The sequence below is a fragment of the Myotis nattereri genome (genome assembly GCF_964212035.1).
Source record: "Myotis nattereri genome assembly, chromosome: 3".
NCBI lineage: Eukaryota > Metazoa > Chordata > Mammalia > Chiroptera > Vespertilionidae > Myotis > Myotis nattereri.
In genome coordinates this window covers 113,571,411-113,596,626 of record NC_138077.1, presented here as the reverse complement: position 1 = coordinate 113,596,626, position 25,216 = coordinate 113,571,411, and the positions used below count along the sequence as shown (strand labels likewise).

At 40.5% G+C, this 25,216-nt stretch overlaps 1 protein-coding gene across 1 annotated transcript in view; it reads left to right on the top strand.

The window, feature by feature from the left end:
- The window catches only part of TRPC1 (transient receptor potential cation channel subfamily C member 1), a 190,229-nt gene that overhangs the window by 107,032 nt on the left and 57,981 nt on the right, over positions 1 to 25,216 (top strand). The window contains exons 3-5 of the mRNA XM_081086149.1: positions 350 to 481; positions 3,311 to 3,506; positions 8,346 to 8,682. Of these exons, the coding sequence (XP_080942275.1) occupies positions 350 to 481; positions 3,311 to 3,506; positions 8,346 to 8,682 (665 nt within the window). The remainder of the gene's footprint in view (positions 1 to 349; positions 482 to 3,310; positions 3,507 to 8,345; positions 8,683 to 25,216) is intronic.

Here is a 25,216-nt window from a genome sequence, read left to right as displayed (position 1 = left end):
CATCTTTAAAAAATAACCTAGTTGAATGACTCATGTGTTACATATATTTAGTGTATTAAAGTAGTCTTTATTATTGAAGGAATAACTTAATGATCAAATTATATTAGTTATTAACATTTCATTTAAAATAAGCTAAGATTCAGGAATAAAAATGTTTTCAATATTTTATCTCAAGGTACTTTTAAAGTATTTTTATTTTTATGTAAGGTATCCTGTAATAAGTGTATTTGTTTTTTCGTTTGATTTTAGAATACTATAATTTTAAATTTATGAAAATTGTGAATTAAAAGTACTAATCATGTGTATGTAATAATTTTCTTTTACATTATGGAATAAAATTTTATCACAGGTTTCGTCTTGATATATATCGTTGTTTGGCCAGTCCAGCTCTAATAATGTTAACAGAGGAGGATCCAATTCTGAGAGCATTTGAACTTAGTGCTGATTTAAAAGAACTAAGCCTTGTGGAGGTGGAATTCAGGTGGGAATGAATAGAAATTATAAATTATTTTTTAACTTTTTTTCCAGAACATTTTCAGCCTGACTTTTTCATCGGGTAATTTAAAATATATATTTACATTTGATTCAAGATGATAGACCTTGCTACCACCTACTGGGATTTCCCTTCTCTCTCAGTGGAATAGACCTTGGTATAATTTAGATCACGTCTTCCATCTGCTTTCTGCCCCTCTTGCACCACTCTTGCTTTGTTCCACATTGCCAAAAGCATCCGAGGGCAGTGGGAAGAAGAGTGGGAATGGCAGCTTGAGCAAGGACAAACAGTTTATAACTACTCTCTGTCCTACCTTCCTTACTCCACATCTATAGTCCTTAGAGTATGATTCTTCATAACGTTTAGAAGCATGTGGAATGCTTTCTGAATGTCAGGGATGTTCCACACAGAGAGACCTAGTTTGTTTTCACTGTTTAGTGAGAGTTTCTGTTAGGAGAAGTATAGCATGTAGACATTTCTTCTGAAATGAAGAGTTATGTGCAGTTTGTATACCCCCCAAATCGCTGTTAATCATTTCTTCATAGATAGTTAAGTTGGGGAGAGGGGACCTTTGGAAAAAGCAGCCTATTAAACTACTGATAGACATTAAAAAAAATTTTTTTTTTAGAAAACTACAATTAGTCAGCTTGAGGAAAAGCTTTGAGACTTTTCCTTAAGTTAAAGTATCCCTGATGGCCCTCCAAAGAAGGAAAAATTGATCAAGATTTCTGGTCAGTTCCCACCTTTTTTTTCATGTCCAGCTGATGGTGGAGCCATGTCTTACATTGCTTTCCTCCAATGATTTGATAAGATTGGGAAAATTCAAACTTCTATTTCCTGAAGGGCAAAATGAAGCTTGCAATGTTCTTTGCCTTTATAGCAGTACATAGTGTGTGTTCTTGAGAGCTCTTAGTTCCAGAAATCTTTAATAATACCTGTTTATACGTTTTCAAGTTTGGAACTACTATATTTTAATTTGGATATATTAAAATTTACCTCAACTTGAAATGACAAAGTATATACTTGGATGAACATGAGACATGCTTAAAATGTAATTTTTTGCTACTTTAATTACTAGATGAGACTGTAATAAAGTATTTCTTTTAAATATGAAGAACTTTCTATTATAATCTCATAGAGTTCTGAGTTACCATATAAAATACAATTCCTTCCCAAAAGGGATTTGCTGATTAAATTATAATCATAGACTAATAAAGTTAGGTTTTGAAGTGATCATAGAATCCTTTTCTATAACCCCTTGTTTTTATAGGCAGGGAATGTGATCTATATAGGTTACCTGTTTTACTGGTACCAACATCTAATTAGGAATAGAGTTGGCATTGAAAGTAGGAGCAGAGTTGTAACTAGAACAGAGGACTCTTTGCATCTAGTCTACTATATCTTCATCCAAATTATACAGACTCTTCGCAGTCTTCCAGGAATTTATTAGAGCTTAAGCAAATTAGGTTGATTAAATGTATTCATTTTACCTTTGAATATAGTGGTTTTACAATCTTTATCTAAGGTGAGATATCTTTGTAAAAATATACACTCTAGATCAGGGGTGGGCAAACTTTTTTACTTGAGGGCCACAATGGGTTCTTAAACTGGACCGGAGGGCCGGAACAAAAGCATGGATGGAGTGTTTGTGTGAACTAATATAAATTCAAAGTAAACATCATTAGATAAAAGGGTACGGTCTTTTTTTTCAATAGTTTTATTCATTTCAAACGGGCCCCGGCCCGCGGGCCGTAGTTTGCCCACGGCTGCTCTAGATGAATGTTCCCGCCTGCAACTAGAATTCTAGACTGCAGCAGGTACTAATTCAGTTGTTAAAGAAATCCAACTATTTATTCTTAGGTATTTTGGTAACATAGTAAATGCAAAGAATGGATGAGAAAAATGTTAGCCCCTAAGAGTTTTTAATTTTTTTAGTTATAATTTTATACAGCCAGTTTATGGAAGACCCTGTTTTAGAGAAATATTAATCAATAGGAAATCTTCCTATTTTCCCTTCCTTTCCCTTTAAGAAAAGAAAACGGAATAAAAATTTCTGAAGGTCATTGGACTCATAATTATTTATTTCTAACTTTATTCTTAAATTATTATACTCAGATATAAATTTAATATAATCAATATATTTTTAAAAAATTGTCTACTAAAACTTCTTAGTTCCTCACAAATTGATTTAGGCCTGACTTTAACAAGCAATTAAATCCTAAGTTTTAAGGAAATGTGATTCTGAAAGAGAATTCTTGACTAGACATGTTTTAGTATCTTTCTTTTTAACTTGAATTTTTTTCAAATGAAAACTGTAAAAATGAATCAAAATACTATTTTAATATCAGAAGTAGCATAAACATGTTGTAGACTGTTATTGAAAAAATGTTTAGTTAAAAACTATAGAATAACATTTATTGGTTAGCATAAATATATTGTTATTGTTTAGATAAGTAATATAAAAGAAAGTTTTATACCAAACTTATAGAGAATAAGGGAGAATGAATTAAGAGAAGAGTTGGTTGACAAATATCAGAATTTCTAGGGATATCAGCATATATATATATATATATATATATATATATATATATATATATATGGAAGCTTTGTGTGAACACCATGAACATAACTCTATTATAGTTTTCCCCAAAGCTGTGGAAAATTAATACACAGTAGGTTCCTTTGACAGTCAGCACATAATGATTTCACACACCACTATCAGAACTAAAATATTACTGAGTAAAAGTTTTCTAGTGAATATAGCGTAGTTGGAAGTTGGAAGTGACATTTCTAACAATCAACCATTGTATTTTGCAGGAATGATTATGAGGAACTAGCTCGGCAATGTAAAATGTTTGCTAAAGATTTGCTTGCACAAGCCCGGAATTCACGCGAGTTGGAAGTTATTCTAAACCATACATCTAGTGATGAGCCTCTTGACAAACGAGGATTATTAGAAGAAAGAATGAATTTAAGTCGTCTAAAACTTGCTATCAAATATAACCAAAAGGAGGTATGAGGGTTTCTGTGATGTATTTAAATTATTTCCTCCACAGGAGTCTAGTGGCTCAGGGCAAAGGCTTTGGAGCAGCACATATAAGTTGAGATCCTAGTTCTTCATAAAAATGTGTGTCCTTAGGAAAGTTATTGAATCTGTCTGAGCTTTAGTTTTAAGAATTAACTAAGAATATATAGTTAAGAGTTTAGTATAATGAATACTAGTATTAAGCAAGTATTCAGGGATAATTGCTATTATTTTTAATTTTCATAATAATATATATTAATTTAATGTTTGGGGAAATATTAGCTACACAGGTAAGATCTTATATCATGACCTCACAGTAAACTTTCCCTCTTGTGTTTTGTTTGTCCTAGTTTGTTTTATTGATCTGTTATAATAGTTCTTTATATAGTAATACCACCTATCTGCTTAAAAATAAAGTATCAGATGTTATGTTTCCTGATTCTTATTTGTTAATTCATTGTGAAATCCGAAGGTGGAGAGGCACATGGTAATGTAACTAAGTTGAATCTGGCTCTTCTGGCATCATCCCTTCCTATTAAGGGAAATACCTATTTCTACTCCCCATACACATATATACACATGATCCAGGAACCTGAAGAAGAAAGGTATGTATTTTAAATTTCATTTTAGGGATAATTTATTAAACATTTTATATTTAGACAATGATATCTAGTTGACAGTATGGAGTATTGATAAATGGTACTTCAAAGGTATTGCTTCTGAGACCCATTTTTATTATCAACATAGATGTTGGAATAAAACTTGTTTATCAAATTTATTTTAATATAAAAATGGGGCCTGAATAGATAATGGTAAAAAACAAAATACAGAACCTTTGATCCAAGGAACAGAATGATTATTTTTATCTTGGTTTAAAATTTGAGCTTCACAATAGGTTTGATACAGGAATTTTAAGATGTTTTCCTTAAGATTACCTAGATAATAATAATATATTGCTTATCCAGATCTCTGGCTTCAAGTCATATATATATATATATATATATATATATATATATATATATATATATTTTAACATTCCAAGGTCCTTAGTTAAGGTAGAAAATTTATAGGGAAATAAATTAAGTACAATAATTTGAATCAGTGTAGCTGTAAGATTATAAATCAATAGAATACCTATATGGTTTCAAAAGGAAATACAATGCTAATGCATATAAGTAGAAACATGTAAACTTCTTCTAATATACATTTTGGCTAGACATTATTGACTAAATCTTAGGTTAATTTCTTTACTACGTTCTTCTACAACTTAAACTTGAAATTTTAGAAAATGTTAGAATAGAGAGATAACAAGATGCAAAATCAACTTAAGTGATTGGGAAAAGAATTAAAGAAAGGTGGAAAGAACCAAGGTTACCCTGGTTAGGGAAGAAAAAAACTAAGAGGCAGTTTCCTGGTGACATATTTGTATCCCTGGAGGACACAAAGGAGATACCAAATATTTTATTCGAAAGAAGGTGAAAAAAAAGTAAGTAAGTGACTTTTATGTAATTTTGTAATGTTTTATAAGGAAAGGAACATTGAAAAATGATACTTGGGTATTTGTTCATTTTTTTCCTACTGGCCTCCTGTGGCAAGTTTGAATGAATATGCCTTACCCACATTGTATATCCTATTTTGAGAGAAAAGTGCTTTTTCATTGGCCTCAAGACCCTTACTCCATTTTCTTGTCAATTCATATTTTTTAATTTTTCAATTACACTTGACATTCAGTATTATTTTAGTCAATAAATATTTGCCATCTATTTTTGTAAGAACTCAAAGTTCATTGTAGAGTTGAGTCCCATGTGAATTATTTTCACCCATTGTCCTTTGTTTTTTGTCATTGGTTTTGGCTGGGATTTGAACTATGAACTTTGCATTAAGAAGATAATACCTGTGATAGGACAGTAAAATCTGGAGTTGGAGATGACCCTTCCTGACTTTGTTATGTTAGAAATAACCACAGCCTAACTTATGTGAAACTTGAGTGCAGAAGTGAAATAGGGTTAGATTGTTTGAAGCCACTTGTGTAACGGAGACAGACAAAGCATAGAGCTTTTGTATAAATTTGCTTTTAGTTTGTTTTCCTCTGTCTTTGCCCTGCCAGCCAAGAATATCCTTCCATTGTGTCATGTGTAAGCTTTACAGATGTTCAGAATTCAACATTAAAGATCCAGTATAGGTTGGATTTTCCTGCAAGCTTATATGTGTCTAGCATATGGTGGCAACATGTAGAGTGTCATGGTTGAGACCGTTTTCTGAAGGGTTTGCACTCCTCTAGATGGCATTTGTATTAGGTCTAATTTGTCCTGTTGATACTACTCCTGGCTGTGATTCAGATCCTACTGTGACAGCTACAATGGTGCAGTGCAAAGGAGCCACATAGCAGTTTGTTCTTCTACCACACTGCAGTGACTGCTCTGAGCCAGTCCTTCATGTGAGAATCCAACTTTCCTCATTTCAGGCAGACTCTGGATGTTTCCTTTTACTTAGCTGAGCGTAGTCTCTCAATGATTTCAATTATCTTTGGTTGTATATGATTAACATTATTTGCATTTTTCTTATAATAAATGCTTCTGTACTTTTTAAAGAAAAAAAATAAGTAGTAATATTTTTAATTGAAAGGAAGATACTCTATAATTTTAAGGATGAATGAAACTAGATTTCTAAATATGATTAAAAGAGAAGATAATATTTTCCCAAATAGTTGGAAAACTTTATTTAGGTAATTCATCCTGAATAACAAAGTACCCTGATACTTAGTGGCATAAAACAGCATTTCAAAATCATTTTATAATAGTTTCATAATCATTTTATAATGCTCTTGGATCCTTTAGGTCTAGAATTAGGAAAGGACACAGCAAAGATGATTTGTCTCTGTCTCACTATGTATAGGGCCCACCTGGAGGTAGCTCTAATGACCAGGGCTGCAATCATCTAGAGGCTTTGTCGATCATATGTCTGGTGCCTGAGCAGCAGCAGCTGAGGACTCAAACAGGGAGCTCTGAGTGGACTGGATGCTCAGGTGGATGGGTCCATAGAGGGGGGCCTTCTGAGAACTGTAACTGAGGAGGAGCATGGCTGTCATGGTGGATTGGCTGCAAGGAGATGGTCTGAGAATCCTCTGAGGGCTGACTAGAATGCCTTCATATAGTCTGGGCTTCCTCAGAGCAGGGTAGTTTTATGGCAGGAGAACATTATACAGGGTAGTTTATGGCTCCAAGAGCAAGAGTTCTTCCAAGTGGAAACTGCATGACTTTTTATGACCTATCTTCAGAAGTCACATAGCATCACTTCTTCCAGAATCTCCTGGTGAAAGCAATCACAGACCTGGCTAGTGGTGCTCAGTGGTTAGAGTGCCAGCCTGTGCACCAAATGTCCCAGTTTCAATTCCCAGTCAAGGGCACGACATACCTGGGTTGTAGGTTCGATCCCTAAAAATCAATGGAAAAAAATATCCTCGGGAATAACAACAACAAAATAAGTAAAAATAAATAAAAAATGTAAAAAAGTAATCACAAGCTTGTTGAAGGGTGGGGAACATTGATCGCGCATCTCTTGATTAGAGGAGTATCAAAGAATTTAAAATCCACCACAGACTTACAACATTTCCAATTGAAATTTTGTTTTTCTAATTAAATATTTAACATCATTATATAGAGGGATTGCAAGGACAGCAAACAGTCCTAAGATTGCTTTGATATTTGGGGGAAGGGTGAAACCAATAAGTTTGGCATGTTACTAAATTGGGTAATTGGTGGGAGAAAAGGCTACTTCTCCAATATTTCATCTTGAAAGACAAATTAAGATTCTGTAGCAACACCTGAATCTGAGCAAAAGAATAAAAGATGAAATAAGAATTAAGTGCTAAAAGAAACATATAGTATATTAGGAAATATCTTAATAAGCATAATAAACAATAGAAATTTTGTTTTAAAAACTTTGTTTTAAATTACATCTCAGGATAAATCATTTTAAAACAGAAGAGTGGCTAAATATTATTTAGATATCTGAATGATGTTATGATCACTTGTGCTTTACTTCAGTAACTTTAAACCTGATCCCGTTACTTATGTAGAGCTCTCAGAATCCTTAAGTGAGCATTATATTGGGGAAACACTTCTGGAATTTGCAAACTAGAATTTTCTTCTTATTTGGGAACATTTTTCATTGTCACACCAAATTCAGTTTTAAGTAGATTAAAGAGTAACTTTACTGCATTTAAGTTTTTCTGCTTTTATGGATCATAAATGTCTGATTTTATACTTTGATTGCTTTGTTATCTTGACATGTTTGTTTCTTGTAACTGAAATCATTAATTTTTGTAGACTAAAGTCTCTTTCTATGATTTTTACTTGTTAAACTTGAAATTTCATAAACATTATAAGAGCATTTATAAATTAAATTTGCAAATAACTAAGGAGGCTAATTAATAATTATCACTATGTAATGTACATGCTATTAACCAGGCACTATTTTAAGAGCTTTACATTTAATCCTTATAACAAGTTTATGAAGTAGATACTATTACTATCTTCATTTTACATGTAGGGAATTTGAGTGTTAGAAAGGTTTAAAAACTTGTTCAGGTCATTTAATGAGTGATAGTGCCTAGATTTGAATCTAGGTAATCTGGCTCCAGAGTCTATGCTCTTAACCTCTATACTCTTTATTACATGTGAGAAAAAAATCTATGTGGACCATATAAAATTGATTTTAAGCTATTATTAAAACTTTGAATGTCAGTTAAATAATCGTATTATCAGATCCTATTTACAGGTTTCACTTCACTTTTTTTTTTTTTTTTATCTGTGTATTCCTTTTCAGTTTGTCTCCCAGTCTAACTGCCAACAGTTTCTGAATACTGTTTGGTTTGGACAGATGTCAGGTTACCGACGTAAGCCTACCTGTAAGAAGATAATGACTGTTTTAACAGTTGGCATCTTTTGGCCACTTTTGTCACTTTGCTATTTGATAGCTCCCAAATCTCAGTTTGGCAGAATCATTCATACACCCTTTATGAAATTTATTATTCATGGAGCATCATATTTCACATTCTTGCTGTTACTAAACCTATATTCTCTTGTCTACAATGAGGATAAGAAAAACACTATGGGACCAGCCCTTGAAAGAATAGACTATCTTCTTATACTGTGGATTATTGGTAAGTATCAGGTTCATTTGAAAGGTTCTGCCTCTATTTATCCCATTAATTCTCCTTTGCTTGGTGGCATTATAAACATCTGTATTCAATTTGAACACTTCTATAATCATTGAATACGTAACTAACATTTTTGTATAGATAAATGTTCCTGAACTTCATAATAAGGGAATAGAGATTTATTGAATATTAATTACATAATTATATGGAAGTTAGATTTTTTTGTTTTCAGTCTCTAAAATTATGACTGTTAAAAACAAAGTTTGCTGATGAATGCTTTTTTTGGTAATAGAGTGTGAACCAATTCATATGGGTTTTTTTATTTTTTTAAATTAATCTTTATTGTTGAGATTATTACAGATGACCATCTTTTTTCCCCTCATAGCTTCCCTCCACCTGGTTCCCACTCCACCCCATACCCTCCCCACCCTATTGTCTGAGTCCATAGTTAATACATACATGCATATAAGATCTTTGTCTAATCTCTTCCCGCACCCTCCCACACCCCCTTCCCTCTGAGAATCGTCAGTCTGTTATATTTCAAAGCCCCTGATTCTATTCCATTCACAAGATTTATTCATTTGATTTTTAGATTCAGTTGTTGATAGATATGTATTTGTTGTCACTTTGTTGTTCATATTTATTATCTTTACATTTTTCTTCTTCTTCCTCTTAAAAAATACCCTTCAGCATTTCATATAATACAGTGGGGCCTTGACTTACAAGTGTCCCGACTAACGAGTTTTTTGAGATACCAGCTGTCTCTCGGCCGATTTTTTGCATTGAGTTGACAGAGTAATTTGAGTTAATGAGCTCCTTAACGAGCTCAGTCTGGGAACGAATTAAACTCGTAAGTCAAGGCCCACTGTACTGGTTTGGTGGTGGTGAACTCCTTTAGCTTTTTCTTGTCTGTAAAGCTCTTTGTCTGACCTTCAATTCTAAATGATAGCTTAGCTGGGTAGAGTAATCTTGGTTGTAGATTCTTGCTATTCATCACTTTGAATATTTCTTGCCACTCCCTTCTGGCGTGCATAATTTCTGTTGAGAAATCAGCTGACAAGTCATATGGGTACTCCCTTGTAGGTAACTAACTTTTTCTCTTGCTGCTTTTAAGATTCTCTCTTTGTCTTTTGCCCTTGGCATTTTAATTATGATGTGTCTTGGAGTGGTCCTCTTTGGATTCCTCTTGTTTGGGGTTCTCTGTGCTTCCTAGACTTGTAAGTTTATTTCTTTCACCAGGTAGGAGAAGTTTTCTGACAATATTTCTTCATATATGTTTTCAGTACCTTGCTCTCTCTCTTCTTCTGGCATCCCCATAATTCAGATGCTGGTACACTTGAAGTTGTCCCAGAGGCTCCTTACACTATCTTCATATTTTTGGATTCTTTTTTCTTTTTGATCTTCTGGTTGAGTGTTTTTTGCTTCCTCCTATTTCAAATCATTGATTTGATTCTCAGGATCTCTAGTCTACTGTTGAACCCCTGTATATTATTCTTTATTTTAGTCAGTGTATGCTTAATTTCTGACTGGCCCTTTTCCATTTTTATGGCATTCTCACTAAGATCCTTGAAAGTCTCCTTAAGTTCCTTGGAGGTTTCTAGAAGATTCTTGAGTAACCTTATAACTGTGATTTTGAACTCTGTTGTCAATAGTTTGCCTTCTTCCATTTCTTTCATTTGTGACATGGTTCTTTGTCTCCACATTTTGAGTCTTCCTGTGTTTGTTTCTATGTATTGGGTAGCTGCTAAGTCTCCTTGAGTTGATAGAGTGGCCTTGTGTAGTAGGTGTCCTATAGGACCCAGTGGCTCAGCTTCCCCAATCACCTGAGTTGGACACTCTTGGTGCACCCCTTTGTGGGCTGTGTGCACAGTTTTGTTGTAGTTGAACCTTGATTGCTTTTGGTGTCACTGAGAGGACTTGACCTCCAGGCCAATTGGCTGTGGGGACCAATTGTGACTACAATGGGAAAGCTGCTGTGCAGAAGACATCCATATGGAGCAGGACTTGCTTCAGTGGGGCTTTGGTGCTCACTGAGTCTGCCTCTTGAGTGTGTTGCTTATGGATGTGAAGAGTTGTAATCTGGTATGGTCTCGCACTGACTACTGGGTACACCGGCTCTTGGGTCTCCAGGGAGGTGCAAAGTCAGCCACTGCCTGGGGCCACCCAGCAGGCACAACAGAGAGATCTGCAGATTCCTCCTCTTTGTATCGGGTTTGGAAGTGCCCAGACAAGGCCAGCTGTGAAGCAAGCAGGCTGGTGCTGGTACAGGTTCTTGGGCCTTTTATTGATAGGTTTGGGGCTCCCTGACTTAACTGCAGCTTGTTTGACCCAGCTGCAGCTTGAGAAAGGACACACCATTCACATGCAAAAGCCACTGCACACCACTTGGGTGGGGTTGTTAGTTGCGTCGGGCGGGGTCTCAGGGAATCAGCAGGGTGGAGCAAACAGAAATGGCTGCCAATCAGCCCTGCACCAGGGAGATCCCAGCATGGGAACAGTGGCCACTGCAAGCACCTCCGTCTGGAAGAAAACCACCCCTGAGTTCCTGCCCTGATGCCAGACAGTCCAGTTTCTCCCCGTATGTGTCTGTGTCCCCCAGAGCCTCGCCTGGCACTGGAGCTCAGAGGAAGTGGGAGCTTGTAAATTCAGTTTGTGGTACCGGCCTTTTAAGAAGAGCAGCTGAGTCCAGGAGCCTGTGTGTCACTCAGCTCCAATCTGCACTGGTTTTTACAATCCATAATTTTTACTGCCCATAGAGACTTCTTTTCCCAGCTCTGGAACCCTGGGCTGCAGGTCTGGTGAAGGGCTGGTACCCCTCGCTCCTCTGGGTGGCCTCCACAGAAGCGATCTCCCTCCCAATTAAAAAATCAGCAGACCTGGGTGCCGGACCAGCCCGTTCCGTGCCTCCACACCTCCACACCTCCTACCAGTCTCAGTGTGTTTTCTTCTTTATTTCTCTCGTTGTAGTACTTCCACTCAGCCAGCTTTTCAGTGATTCTGGATGATGGTTGTTCTGTATTTTAGTTGTAATTTTGATGTTGTCAAAATTAACTTGATGTGGGAGGCAGCAAGTTCAGGTGTTTACCTATGCCACCATCTTGGTTCTCCTCATATGTATTTTGAAATGTAATACGTTTTATACTCGGTTGCATTTGAAGAGTTAAGTATTTTGTTATAATGTTATATCATTAGTTTTCCTTTGAAGAACCTATTAACTTTTGCAGTTATATTTTCCTGGTGACTCACTCTAAAAATGAGTTCTTTGTATTGATAGCTAGAACTCTTTAGAAATTACAGAACATTTTGTTTTGTGAAAATTGTTTTTTATAAGTATTATGTTGTATAATGAATATTTTAAATGACCTTATGCTGCCCTTGCCCTTTCTTTGATCGGGGTGGGAGGTAAGCAGTTGAGGTATAATCATATTTCTGTTTTTAGAGTTTTAATGACATCTCCTTTATTTCTCTCTGGATCTTCAACTTTGTTTTTAACCTCAGCATTTTCGATTTATCTTTCTACTATTTGCTATAGAGTAAAAGTATTGAAATTTAGTCTTTTCTATGGTGTAAAGCACTGATTGACTTATGTTTTTGATGATTTCAATTATTAACTTATTTGAGAACAGTGAATGTACAGTATGCACTTTTAATTATCCTTCAGTTATAAAATTAATTTGCATACTTGGGATTTTTATTTTTAATTGGGAATTAATTCATTTCAAGTAACTCAAATCAGTTTTTTACTTTTAGTGGTGTTCAATCCATGGTACATTAATACTTAAAATTAGGTAGATAAAACAGACTTTCGGTGAGATGACAGAGTAGATATACAGTGTGCTCCTCTTCTCCCATGATCACAGCAAAACTACAACTGAAGTATACAATAACCATCATTGAGAATCACCTGAAGTCTAGCTTAACAGAACTCCTATAACAAAGGATATAACAGAAGAAGACACAGCGAAACCTATATGAGGGGTGGAGACAAGATACAGGCTGCTTTCACATCCACTGTGGCAGCTGAGAATCGGGAGGCTGTGGAAGTTCCCCCTGAAGAGTGAAGATTTCCCCTGAGGAGCGAAGGGTCCCAGTCCCACACCACACTCGCTAGTCAAGGGCTCCAGTACCAGGAAGAGAAGTCCCTATAATTTCTGGTTGTGAAAACCAGTAGGGATTTTGGCTGAGTGAGACAGAAGGCTGCTAAGAGTACCAGGCATTCCTCTTAAAGGGTCTGCTCAAGGATTTAACTTGCTGACCAACTCGCAGGCTCTGAACTCTAGTGCTAGGGCTGCAGCCAGGAATATACTAGGAGTAACTGACTTGTGTGGCTTCAGGGTGAAAGCTGGACAGGCAACTTTCTCCCAGATAGAAATGCTTTCGCTCCCAGGCACAAGTGATTGTTCATTTGTTGATCCCCCTTCCCACCCAGTTGCAGGTGTAGAAGGGCTCCATATCTGAATCTCAATCCACCTGGCTAACACTGTTCACCCTTCCCTGGTGATTCCCTAAGACCCTGCCCAACCCAACTTGAGGGCTCACCCAAGCCTCTTCCAGTGGCTTTTCTATGTAAATGGCCTATCTTGGCTCTCAAAGGTTCACAAAACTGAAGGAACAGTATCTGGCCTTGACATGCCCTATATTTCTTGCTAAGTAGCCTCAATCCTGGCACTATGGGAAGCCAGCCTTAATTCACAGTTTAGCCTTTCTCAGGCACTTCCAAGCCCAGCACAGGTGGCAACCATATGCAGATCACTTTGGAGCTTATACCAAGTGGCTCCAGGCAGGTCATATACAACAGTTGACCTTAGCCAGCACCATAACCCCTCCCAAGAGGCCCCAGAACCAACACATTCAGTGGCCAGCTTCAGACCACACCAGAGTACCATACAATTATCTCTACAAATGACACACAGAAAAGGCAGACTTGGCAGGCACCAGAGCCTTACTAAAGCAAATCCTGCTCTTTAGGTTCTGTCCCTGCATGACAGCTCCTCCACTAGAGTCACAGCCATTCTTCACAACCAATCAGCTGCAGGGTCAATCCCTTCCATTGATATGAAAACAGCAATCAAAGCTCAACTACAACAGAAGGGCACACAAAACCTACAGAAGGGACACACTTGGAGCATCTGGCTCAGGTAACCAGGGAGACTGCACCACTGGACCTTACAGACACTTACTACATAAGGCCACTCTACCAAGACCAGGAGACATAGCAGCTCTACTTAATGCATAAAACCAAACACAGGGTGGCAGCCAGAATGAGGAGACAAAGAAACATGTTCCAGATGAAAGAACAGAACAAAACTTTAAAAACACAACTAACAAAATGGAGATAAGCAACCTACTAGATGCAGAATTCAAAACACTGGTTATAAGAATGCTCAATGAGCTTAGGGAAAGAGTAGTTGAACTCAGAATTTCAACAATAAAATGGAGATAGGAAACATAAAAAAAATCAGTCAAATGAAGAATACAGCAATTAAAATGATGAATACATAACAGGGTATCAACTAGATTAGAGGAAGCAGAGGATCGATTCAGCAATTTGGAAGATACTAGTAGGGTAACAGAAGACACCCAATCAGAACAGCAAAAAGTATCCCCCCCCCCAAAAAAAAATGAGGATAGTTTAAGGGGCCTCTGGGACAGCATTAGGCATACCAACATGCACATCAGAAGGGTACCAGAAGGAGAAGAAAGAAAGAGAAAGTAATTGAAAACCTACTTGAAGAAATAATGACAGTAATCTCTCCTAACCTGGTGTATGAAATAGCATTCAAGTCTAGGAAATGCAGAGAGTCCCAAAGAAGATGAACCCAAAGAGGCCCACACTAAGATACATTATAATTGAAATGCAAAAGGTTAGAGGCAAAGAATCTTAAAATCATCAAGAGAAAAGCAGTTAGTTACCTACAAGGGCGCTCCCATAAGATTGTCAGCTGATATCTCAACAGAAGCTTCCAGGTCAGAAGGAAATGGCACAAAATATTCAAAGGAATGAACAGCAAGGCCCTGCAACAGTGATTCCCAAGGTTTTTTTGGCCATGCCCCACCTAAGCATCTCTAAAATCCTGATGCTCCCCACCCCCTGTGACATATAATTTTTATTATTCAAAAAGTGAACTATTCAGGAATGAAAGGACAGTTGAAGTACTGAGGAAGAAATCACCAAGAAATTGTTAAAATAATAATATGAAGTAATATGAAAAAATAGCAAATAAAGTTTCAAAACATATAATAGAGAACTAAAATGCATAAATATGCCACAATATGTATTTATATACTGTATATGAGGCCGAAACCATAAGAAATGCAAAAAAAAATCATTGTTAATCATTCTCCAAAGAAAAAAAAGGAGAAGTTGGGAGCTTCAGTTGCCTGCCAGCCTGAAAACAGCCATCATCCCCTCACCCAGACTGGCCAGGCACCCCAGTGGGGACCCCCACCCTGAAGCAACAAGATGGCAGCTAATTTGCATACTGAAGGCGGGTGGCAGCGGGCAAGGCTGTCCGCAGTCTGGGACTGGATCTGTGACCCTGCGGGGTGGAGGGCAGTGCTTGAGGCTGTTCGCAGTCCGGGACCAGGATCTGTGACCCTGCCGGGCGGGGGGCAGTGCTTGAGGCTGTCTGCGGTCTGGACCCGGATCTGTGACCTGGCGGGCGGGGGGCACTGTGGGAGGCTGTCCGTAGTCCCGAACCCGGATCTGTGACTCTGCCGGGCGGGGGGCAGTTCTTGAGGCTGTCGGCGGTCCAGACCCGGATCCGTGACCTGGCAGGAGGGGGGCAGTGCTTGAGGCTGTCGGCGGTCTGGGACCCGGATCCATCTCCTGGCAGGCAGGGGGCAGCACTTGAGGCTGTCCACGGGACCAAGACACGGATCTGTGACCCTGCCAGGTGGGGGGCAGCACTTGAGGCTGTCCGCGGTCCCGGGACCTGGATCCGTGATCCTTCCCGGCGGGGCAGCAGCTCGCACAGGGGCGGATTGGCCGGGGTTGGGCAGGCCAGGACGCCTGGCTTCCGCCCAGCCCCAGTCACTCTGGGCAGGTGAGCAGCACAGAGAGCCTCTGGACAGGGGAGGCAGGCCGGCAGAGGGCAGCCTCTACTCCCCACATGGTGGTGGTGACAGCTGTGAGCGCGCCAAGCAGAGCCTGCAAGCTGAGCTGAAGTAGCACCTGCAGGCCATCAGCGCCCAGGAGTGGCTGTGCAAGATCTGCCTCCTGGCCCAGAAGGTGCAGGATCACAGGGAAAGACACCATGGCGGGCCAGACTGATGTCCTCCTCCTGGCCGCACCACGGGGGTTTGTGGATCTGCAAAGCCAGAGGCCTCTGGTGTGCACATCCCCCCCTGGCGTGCGAACATCCCCCAGCACACTGTCACTCTCCCATGCCTGCAACAGTTGCAAACCAAGGCGTGCACAAGTTCCCCCCACCTCTCCAGCGTACTTCCATCAACCCAGCATGCCTAACACCCCCACAGGATGTGCACACATCCCCTCTGATGCGCTCATGTCCTTTGGAGAGTGTCAGGGTGTTCTGGGTGCTGAGGGTGGGCGCCTGTGAGATGACAGTGAGAGGGCGGAGTGGTGATGCCCTGTTCCCACAGAGACCAGTGCAGCTACGAGATCACCTCTAAGGGGTTAATGCAGGTGCTAAGGCAGGAGCAGGTGCAGACAGACACACCTGGTGGATGCGGGTGGCCCTCGCTGAGGTGCCTTCGGTCAGCATTCAAGATCAAGAATCCAGAGGTGGAGAGGAATTCCGTCCTCTCAGGGAAACAGTGGGATAGTCAGGGCGACTATAGAGGAGGAATGTGCACTTTGGATGCCAGCACCCATGAGTGAAGGCTGCCCTGACTGAGCCTCGCTTGCTTGGGACCTAGCGCACTCCTGCCATGCAGCGGGTGACAGGACATGCTTTTCTGTTTTAATGAGAGAAAACGTTGATTCTTCTGCTGCCCACGAAGGTGGAAAGTGAAGTGGGGAGACATGGGGAGTGAGCGAGGTTCCCTGTCTGGGGGTTCCAAATCTGCTGTTGGTTTCTTTCACCGCTGACTAGAGATATACAGGGTGTCCCCCCAAAATGTATACACACTTTGAATACCTACTAATTCCAGTGGTTTTAAGCATAAGAAAGAAACAACGGAGCTGTTATCTGTTAAAAGTGTGGACACAAACAGGTAGTTGGATATTCCCTGAGGGGTCTCAGATTGGAGAGGGTGAAGGCCAGGCTGAGGGGCCCTTCCCCTCCCCCACTCCAGTGCATGAATTTCGTGCACCGGGCTACTAGTCTTATATAATAAAGAGGTAATATGCAAATTGACCCTCACTCCATCATGCCGTCACAAGATGGCTGCACGCACAGCAGAGGCAGGGTTCCTGTAACACAAGATGGCTGTGCTCATAGTGGAGGCAGGATTGCCATAACGAGCCATAATGAGTGATCAGCAGGGACCTGAGGCTGTGTGGCACCAGGCCGGGGTGGGGTACCTGAGGCCACGTCCTCTGCCTGGCGGGGCTTGATGGGGGACCCCAGGCTGCACCCCTTGCCCTGATGCTTGGCCAGAGGATCTGAGGGTGTGCCAGGGGACCTGAGGCTGTGCCCCACTCCCGGCAGGGCTTGACGGGGACCCTGAGGCTGCGCCCCCCACCCGGCGGGGCTTGATGGGGGACCTGAGGCTGCATCCCCCTGCCCAGCAGGGCTTTATGGGGGTGGGGCCTGTTGGGTCTGAATCTCACGCAACAGGGGTGGGGCCAGCTGTGTCTGAGACTCTTGTGCTTTCGAGGTGCACACGGGTGGGCAGGGAGTGTGCCCCAGACTCTGACAGGAGGAAGATTTTCATATATATTTTACTAATTTTCTTTCATTTATGACACTACTATTATAGAGAAAGGGCAAATAGCAATAATTAAATATTTTCTCTAATTTCCTTTTAGTGTGCATGAATTTCATGCACCAGGCCACTAGTCTATACTAATAAAAGATTAATATGCTAATTAGACTGGATAGACCGGACATCTTCTGGACATCATTCCGGATGTACTTCCTGACAAAGCTGGGGGCGTGGCTGGCCTGCAAACTGCTGCGGCCCCTCACCCAGGCCAGCCCCACCCCCAGTGGGGACATCCACCCTGATTGGGGGCAGGGCCGGCCTGCAAACCCCACGGCCTCTTGTCCCAGCCAGCCCCACCCCACCCAATGGGGACCCCGCACCCTGATCCAGGGCCCCCTTCAGGGCAGGCCAGCTGGCCCCCACCCGTGTACCCAGCCTCTATCCTATATAATAAAAGGGTAGTATGCAAATTGACCCTAATGGCAGAAAGACTGCTGGACCAGTCACTATGAGGCGCACTGACCACCTCTTGGTCCCTTTCCCCAGCCGGCAGGCTCTGATCGCCTGATGGCCACCCGCGATGGGGGTGGAGCCAGTGAGCGGGCGGGAACAGCCGACCTCTCGGTCCCTTCCCCTGGCCATCAGGCACCAATCACCCGATGGCGAACCCGGAATCAGAAATGGGTGGGTAGCTGGGGGGGGGGGCAGATGCGGGCAGCTGGGGAAGATGGCCCTGATTGCAGGCCACACCTAGGGACGGTACCCGTGCACGAATTTTGTGCGTCAGGTCTCTAGTCTAATAATAAAAGCATAATATGAAAATCAACCAAATGGCCATTTGGACGTCCTTCCAGATGACCTCCGGATGAAGCCAGGCTGCAGCTGCAGGATCAAAGCAGCTGCTGTGGCCGCAAGGGGTTGAGGCAGCCACCCCGCTGCGAGGGAGGGATCGAGGCAGTCCGCTGTGGCTGCGAAGGCCTACTCTTGAACAAATTTCGTGCATTGGGCCTCTAGTACTAGAATAACTATGTATGGTGCCAGATAGCTACTAGACTTATAAAAGTGATCCATTTCCTAAGTTATTTGTCTAATCATTATGTGTACAACTAAAACTAATGAAATATTGTATGGCAGCTGTAATTGAAAAATGAAAGCTATTTTAAAATAACATTAGGTACATAAAGTTAAAATAATACACATCTGAACTTTAGATCAAAGACAATAATTTATTTTTGTTAATATTTCCTGTTTCCTTTGTTTCTGTTCTTTTTTCTAAAACGATATGTTTTAATTTAGGAAATACTAGAAATTTATACAGACAGGCCTCAGGTTACGTTGGACTTGACGTACATCGTTTCGTGGTTACGTTGCCATCTCCCATCTACACTAATAAATGACAAAGATGCTAATTGACCATACCTTCGCTATGCTCATCAGCCTATCAGAAGAGTATGCAAATTAACCCAACAAAGATGGATGTTAAATTTGCATACTGCAGGCAGATCCCGCTGCGCTGCCCCGCCCGGGTGGGTGGCAGGCCCACCTCAGCACGGGATCTGGGCCTGCCGTGTGCGGGGCGGGTGGGGCGGGCGGCAGCGCAATCCTGAGCCGCCGCCCGACCCAGCACGGGATCCGGGCCTGTCATCTGCGACCGGGGGAGACAGGGCAGGCACCGTGGGATCGGGCGTGCCATTTGCCACCAGGGGAGCGGGCCTAAGCCAGTAAGTGGTTATCTCCTGAGGGGTCCCAGACTGTGAGAGGGCACAGGTTGAGCTGAGGGACACCCTCCCTCCCCCACCAGTACACAAATTTTTGTGCACCAGACTTCTAGTTTATTTATTAAAAAAAATGTTCGTCATTTCGACATATGTACATATGTGCTTTATGGTTTTTAGTATTTATTTACCACAAGTATAGGTCAAGAATTGCTATCTTTCTTTTACATTTTTTTTTCATTTCATTACGGTTTCATTTCATTACTGCTGTGTATGTGCTCCATGTGAGTGACGTAGGTGCTTATGTAGGTGGGTTCCGACTTACAGCGAAAATCACATTACATTGCACCGTAGGAACGGATCTCCAACGTAACCCAAGGACCTACTGTACTTTGGCATATATAGTTCCAAATTGAATTGTTATAGATTTCTTCAATGTGAAATTTGTGTATAGTTATTTGGATAGATTGAAAAATGTTGGGCTGAAACTAATCTCTAAGAAACTCTTTCTTTCTCTATTCATTTAAACTATTTATGAAAGATTGTTGTGTATATCTTAGTCATGAAGAAAGGAAATTTTATATTATTCATTTATAGCATATTGTTTAAATGGTAGTGAGAAAGAAAGAATATTTTGTTTTATAATAAGATTCAGTTTACCCAAATCTGTACAAGAATAAAATCAAAGTTATATTTCCTAGCAGTGAGTAAAAATTGATTGAATTCAGTAATTCCACTCTTTATATAACATAAATATGCTGCTATTACTGAATTTCATAAGGGTAAAACTATAACTACCCCTTTTTAATCATACTGGCAGTTTCAATAACATTATTGCACACATACAATATGATTAATTTTCTAGCCATATTCTGCCTCAGTAGAGCAGTGAAATGTGAGGTAAGCCAGTAAAATTCCTGGGATTATTTTACTTTTCTCAGCACAGCTTCTGCTTTAAAACATTTAGATCACAATAAACCTTGCTAAGGATGTCTTCCAAGCCTGTTACATAATTTGATCACTCTGAACTTTCTTAAATCTATAATCTGAATGTGTGAAATCATTTGCCTGCTTGTCTAAGGTACTCCTTGGCTCAATATAATTCATGCAATGAGTACAGGGAGTTTTGACTCATGATGACTGACTTTTGTACATTTGTATTCTGTTTGTTTCCTTAGCACTCCAGAAAAAGGTAGGGTTAAAAATTAAGGTGGGAAAAAAAGGGAAATATATTGGTGAATGCAAAGAATATTAATGGTATCCTTTCACTTAATTTTTTACTTTATTTTTATTGTTGACACTATTACAGATCCCCTATTTTTACCCCCTTTTGCCCACCTCTACCCAGCCCCGGCCCCCTCTTCCTGCTGGCCATCACCCCACTGTTGTCTGTGTCTATGTCACTAAATTTTTTACTGTTAGAACACCTACTATAAAACTATATTTTTAAAATGTGTATATACCTACTTTGTCCAAGCACAGACAGAAACAGATATGGCCCAACATTCATGGAGCTTATAGTCTAATTAAGGTAAAAACAAACAAAACAACCTAAACAGAATAATTTGAGAATCACAAATACAAATTAAAAATTTCAAATGAGTTAAGTGCTACTAAGTAAAGGTCATGGAGCTAGGAGAGCAAGTGTATTATAAGGGCATTTTACCTAGTTAGATTGGGAGGGCTGTCTTGAGGAAGTGCTAAATGAGCTAGTATCTAAAGGATAAACAGGAGTCAGTTAGGAGCACTGGGAGAGAAGCATACTTTAGGCTGATACAGTAGTTAAATTCAGAGGCCTCCTGGCAAGAGGAAGAATGGTACAAAGGAGCTACTGAATAAAGCTGGAGCAGGGAATGTGGATTCAAGGTGAAGCTATACACATGAGTGTGCTCTAGATCATGTTAAGTAATTTTTGCTATACTAAGAACAATGGAAAACCATTGCAGTTTTTCAGTAGGTGAGCGGCATGATTAGATTTACCTTTTGAAAGGTCATCTGGCTGCAGTTTGGAGAAAGGCTTGGGAGGATGGGGTTGTGGCAAGCGTAGGTGGAGGGACACCAATAGGAGGCTTTTGTGGTACTCCAGTGTAAGCTGATGGTACCTTGGATTTAGGGTGGTTGTGATAGAAAAGGAGAGAATGAAATAGGTGTGAAAGGTATTTACAAAGTAAAGCTAATAGGACATGGAAATACATAGTCTGTAGGGGATGAGGGAGTGGAAGATTATTAAACAACATAGGTATTTTGAAACAGTACTAGGTTTGGAGATTTGTTGTTTTGGATAGGTTGAAATTGAAAAGGCTTCAAGATATCCCAAAGAGATGTCAGGCAGACAATTAGATATCTTAGTCTGAAGCTCATGAGGAAGTGTAAAAGCTTGAGTCAGCTATCTGTGAATAAATTGGTCATGGATGTGACACTGGAGAAAGTATAAAATTAGAAGAAGAGAGGACCTAGGAGCAAGCCTTGAGGAATCCCCAAATGATGAGATTGCAATTTACTAATGTTAGTTACTGATTCTAAAAAGCAAAACAAGAAGGACCCTAAATATGGTATGTTGATTATGTAGTGATTGCATTGCTTATAATATAAAGTCCAAAAAAATGTATATATACACTTTGAATAATTATAAAGTCAGTGTTTATTAAAATACATTTCATTTTCAAAATTAAGCTATCAGCTGTTAAAGTGTATATACATTTTGGGGGGACACCCTGTAGCTTAAAATTACTTTGTTCTTCCAGTCCAGTTTAGAAGCATGAAATATGTCCAGTGTATGGGTCACATTTTTATTGTGGGATGTTGCACAGGAGGTGGGAAACTACCTGATGGTGGTACTTAATATTCTTTAATGTCTGCCTTTTTTTCATCAAAAATCTTTTCCAATTCATGCTCTAATTTTCGTCAAGGGTTCCCCTAAGGCAGTGATGGCGAACCTTTTGAGCTCGGCGTGTCAGCATTTTGAAAACCCTAACTTAACTCTGGTGCCGTGTCACATATAGAAATTTTTTGATATTTGCAACCATAGTAAAACAAAGATTTACATTTTTGATATTTATTTTATATATTTAAATGCCATTTAACAAAGAAAAATCAACCCAAAAAATGAGTTTGCATGTCACCTCTGACACGCATGTCATAGTTTGCCATACTGCCCTAAGGTATAACATTGCATTTTCAGGATGCAATTTTACTTATTTCTGTAAGCTTTTTTTTTTTTTTTTTTTTTGCTTAGTGTTTTAGTGTCACAGTGTTTGAGTTCATAAAATGTAGACTATTTCAGATAGTTTAGCTGTCCATTATATTTTACTAGAGGTTTGGTACATGAAATTTGTGCTCTTGGGGCGGGGGGTCCCTCAGCCTGGCCTGCACCCTCTCACAGTCCGGGAGCCCCCGGGGATGTCCAACTGATGGCTTAGGTGGGGAGTGGTCCTAAGCCAGCAGTCAGACATCCTTAGTGTTGCCACTGAGGCTTCCTGTCTCATCCCCGACTTCTGGCTGAGCGGTGCTCCCCCTGTGGGAGCACACTGACCACCAGGGGGAAGCTCCTGAATTGAGCGCCTTTCCCCTGGTGGTCAGTGCGCATCATAGCAACTGGTTGTTCCACCGCCATCGAGTCGAAACCAGCTCTCTGACATCCCCCAAGGGGTCCCAGATTGTGAGAGGGCGCAAGCAAGGCTGAGGGACCCCTCTGGTGCACAAACAGGGCTGGAGAGGGACATGGGAAGTTGGCCAGCTGGGGAAGGACCACGGGAGGGCTCCAGGGTGTTTCCGGCCCATCTCGCTCAGTCCTGGTCAGCCGGACCCAGCAGCAAGCTAAACTACTGGTCAGAGCGTCTTCTCCCTGGTGGTCAGTGCACATCATAGCTACTGGTCGACTGCCCCCTGGTGGTCAGTGCACGTCATAGTGAGCGGTTGAGTGGCCTTACATTTCATGATCATATTATGCTTTGATTAGTTGAATGGCCGACTGGACCACCAGACACTTAGCATATTAGGCTTTTATTATATAGGATGTTTTTATCCCCCGTTATCCCTCCCCCTTATCTCTTGATTTTAAATAGAAGCTCATCCAAGTGGAATTTTAAGATTTTTTAAATTTATTTTTAGAGAGAGAAAAATATCAATGTGAGAGTGAAACATTGATTGGCTGCTTCCTGCATACTGCCTACCAGGGATTGAACCCACAACTCGGGTATGTGCCCTGACCAGGAATTGAACCAGCAAGTTTTTGGTGCACGGGATGACATCCAACCAACTGTGCCACACCAGCCAAGGACCAAGTGGAATTTTTAAAAGTGTTTTTCTTCCCAGATCTGCAAATATTTGTAATTTTTTTCCTACATAAAATATGGATACTGTAGAATTAAGATGTTATAAACAGTTTTTTTCAAGAATGCTTCATGTGTTTCTCAGGGGAACTATTCTACCTTCTGGTAAGCCAGAGAATGATTCTGATTGACTTAACTTGATATTCAGCCATATGTTATGTTGCAACACTCTAGTATTTTTTTATTTCATAATCTTTAAAAATATCTTAATGAAGGAATGTATTATAAAATGATCCTGGATTATATTATTCTTTTCCCAGGAATATATCCTATATAATAAAAGGCTAATATGCAAATTGACCAAAATGGAGCAGGGGTCCTCAAACTATGGCCCGTGGGCCACATGCAAATACAAATATTGTATTTGTTCCCGTTTTGTTTTTTTACTTCAAAATAAGATATGTGCAGTGTGCATAGGAATTTGTTCATAGTTTTTTTTAAACTATAGTCCGACCCTCCAACGGTCTGAGGGACAGTGAACTGGCCCCCTGTTTAAAAAGTTTGAGGACCCCTGAAATGGAGGAAGGACCAGTCGCTATGACATGCACTGACCACCCGGGGGCTAACGCTTAACACAGGCGCTGCCTCAGGGTGGTCAGTGCACTCCCACAGAAGGAGCGCCACTCAGCCAGAAGCAAGGCTCACAGCTGGTGAGTGCAGCAACAGTGGCAGGAGCCTCTCCCACCTCTGCAGCAGTAGGACATCACCTGAGGGCTCCTGGACTATGAGAGGGTGCAGGCTGGGCTGAGGGACCCCTCCCCCCCCCCGGGTGCACAAATTTCATGCACTGAGCCTCTAGTATATATATGTACATATCCATGAAGAAACCTCTGGCTCTTCATAGTTTTGTTTGTTTTTATCTGTGTGTATTTATTCATTTAGCAATTTTTTTTTTGAGTACCCACATGTGTCAGGCACTACTCAGGACATTTACATTTAGGATTCTTACCCTTGAAGAGCTCACCCAAAATGAGGGGAAGATAGTTAATAATAGACATACTAAGTAAACTATATCCAATGTTTAAAAATGATAAGTACTAAGGAAAAAGAAAGAGAGCATAGTTGGGGGATTGGGAGTGGGGAGCATGGGGTTTGCAGTTTTAAATAGGTCAATAAGAGTAGGTGGTAGGTAAAAACATGAAGTGAGGGTGTTAGCCAGATGATATCAGGGTGAGTAACTTCCAACCAAGGGAAGTGAGAGTGTAAAGGCCTGAAGGCAGGAGTCAAAAAACAGCAAGGAATCAAGGAAGCCAGTGTGACCAGAGTGATGGAAGGAAAGATCAATAGGAGAGGAGATAGTGTAATTCTGTGGACCATTGTAAGGCATTTGGTTTTGACTCCAAGTAAAATGAGATATAAGGGAAGATGCACTGCCCACTCTGCACAATCAGTAGCAGTGATTTGGGTTCCCAACCTCATTCTCACTCACAGGACCCAATAGGTACCAGCTGTATTGAGCTTTGTAGAAAGATACAGAAAGTACAGCAGACCACATGACAGCTTCAAATAGGTCTTTATTGGCAGTTCTTATAAAAGGTTGGGGCTGCTTCAAAACCCCATAGTGGGTACACTCAGTTTTATGAGATGAGGCCATATGGGTGGGTGTGAGCTACACCAGCTAGAAAGGCCTCAAATCTAGCAGGAACTATCCTATATAAT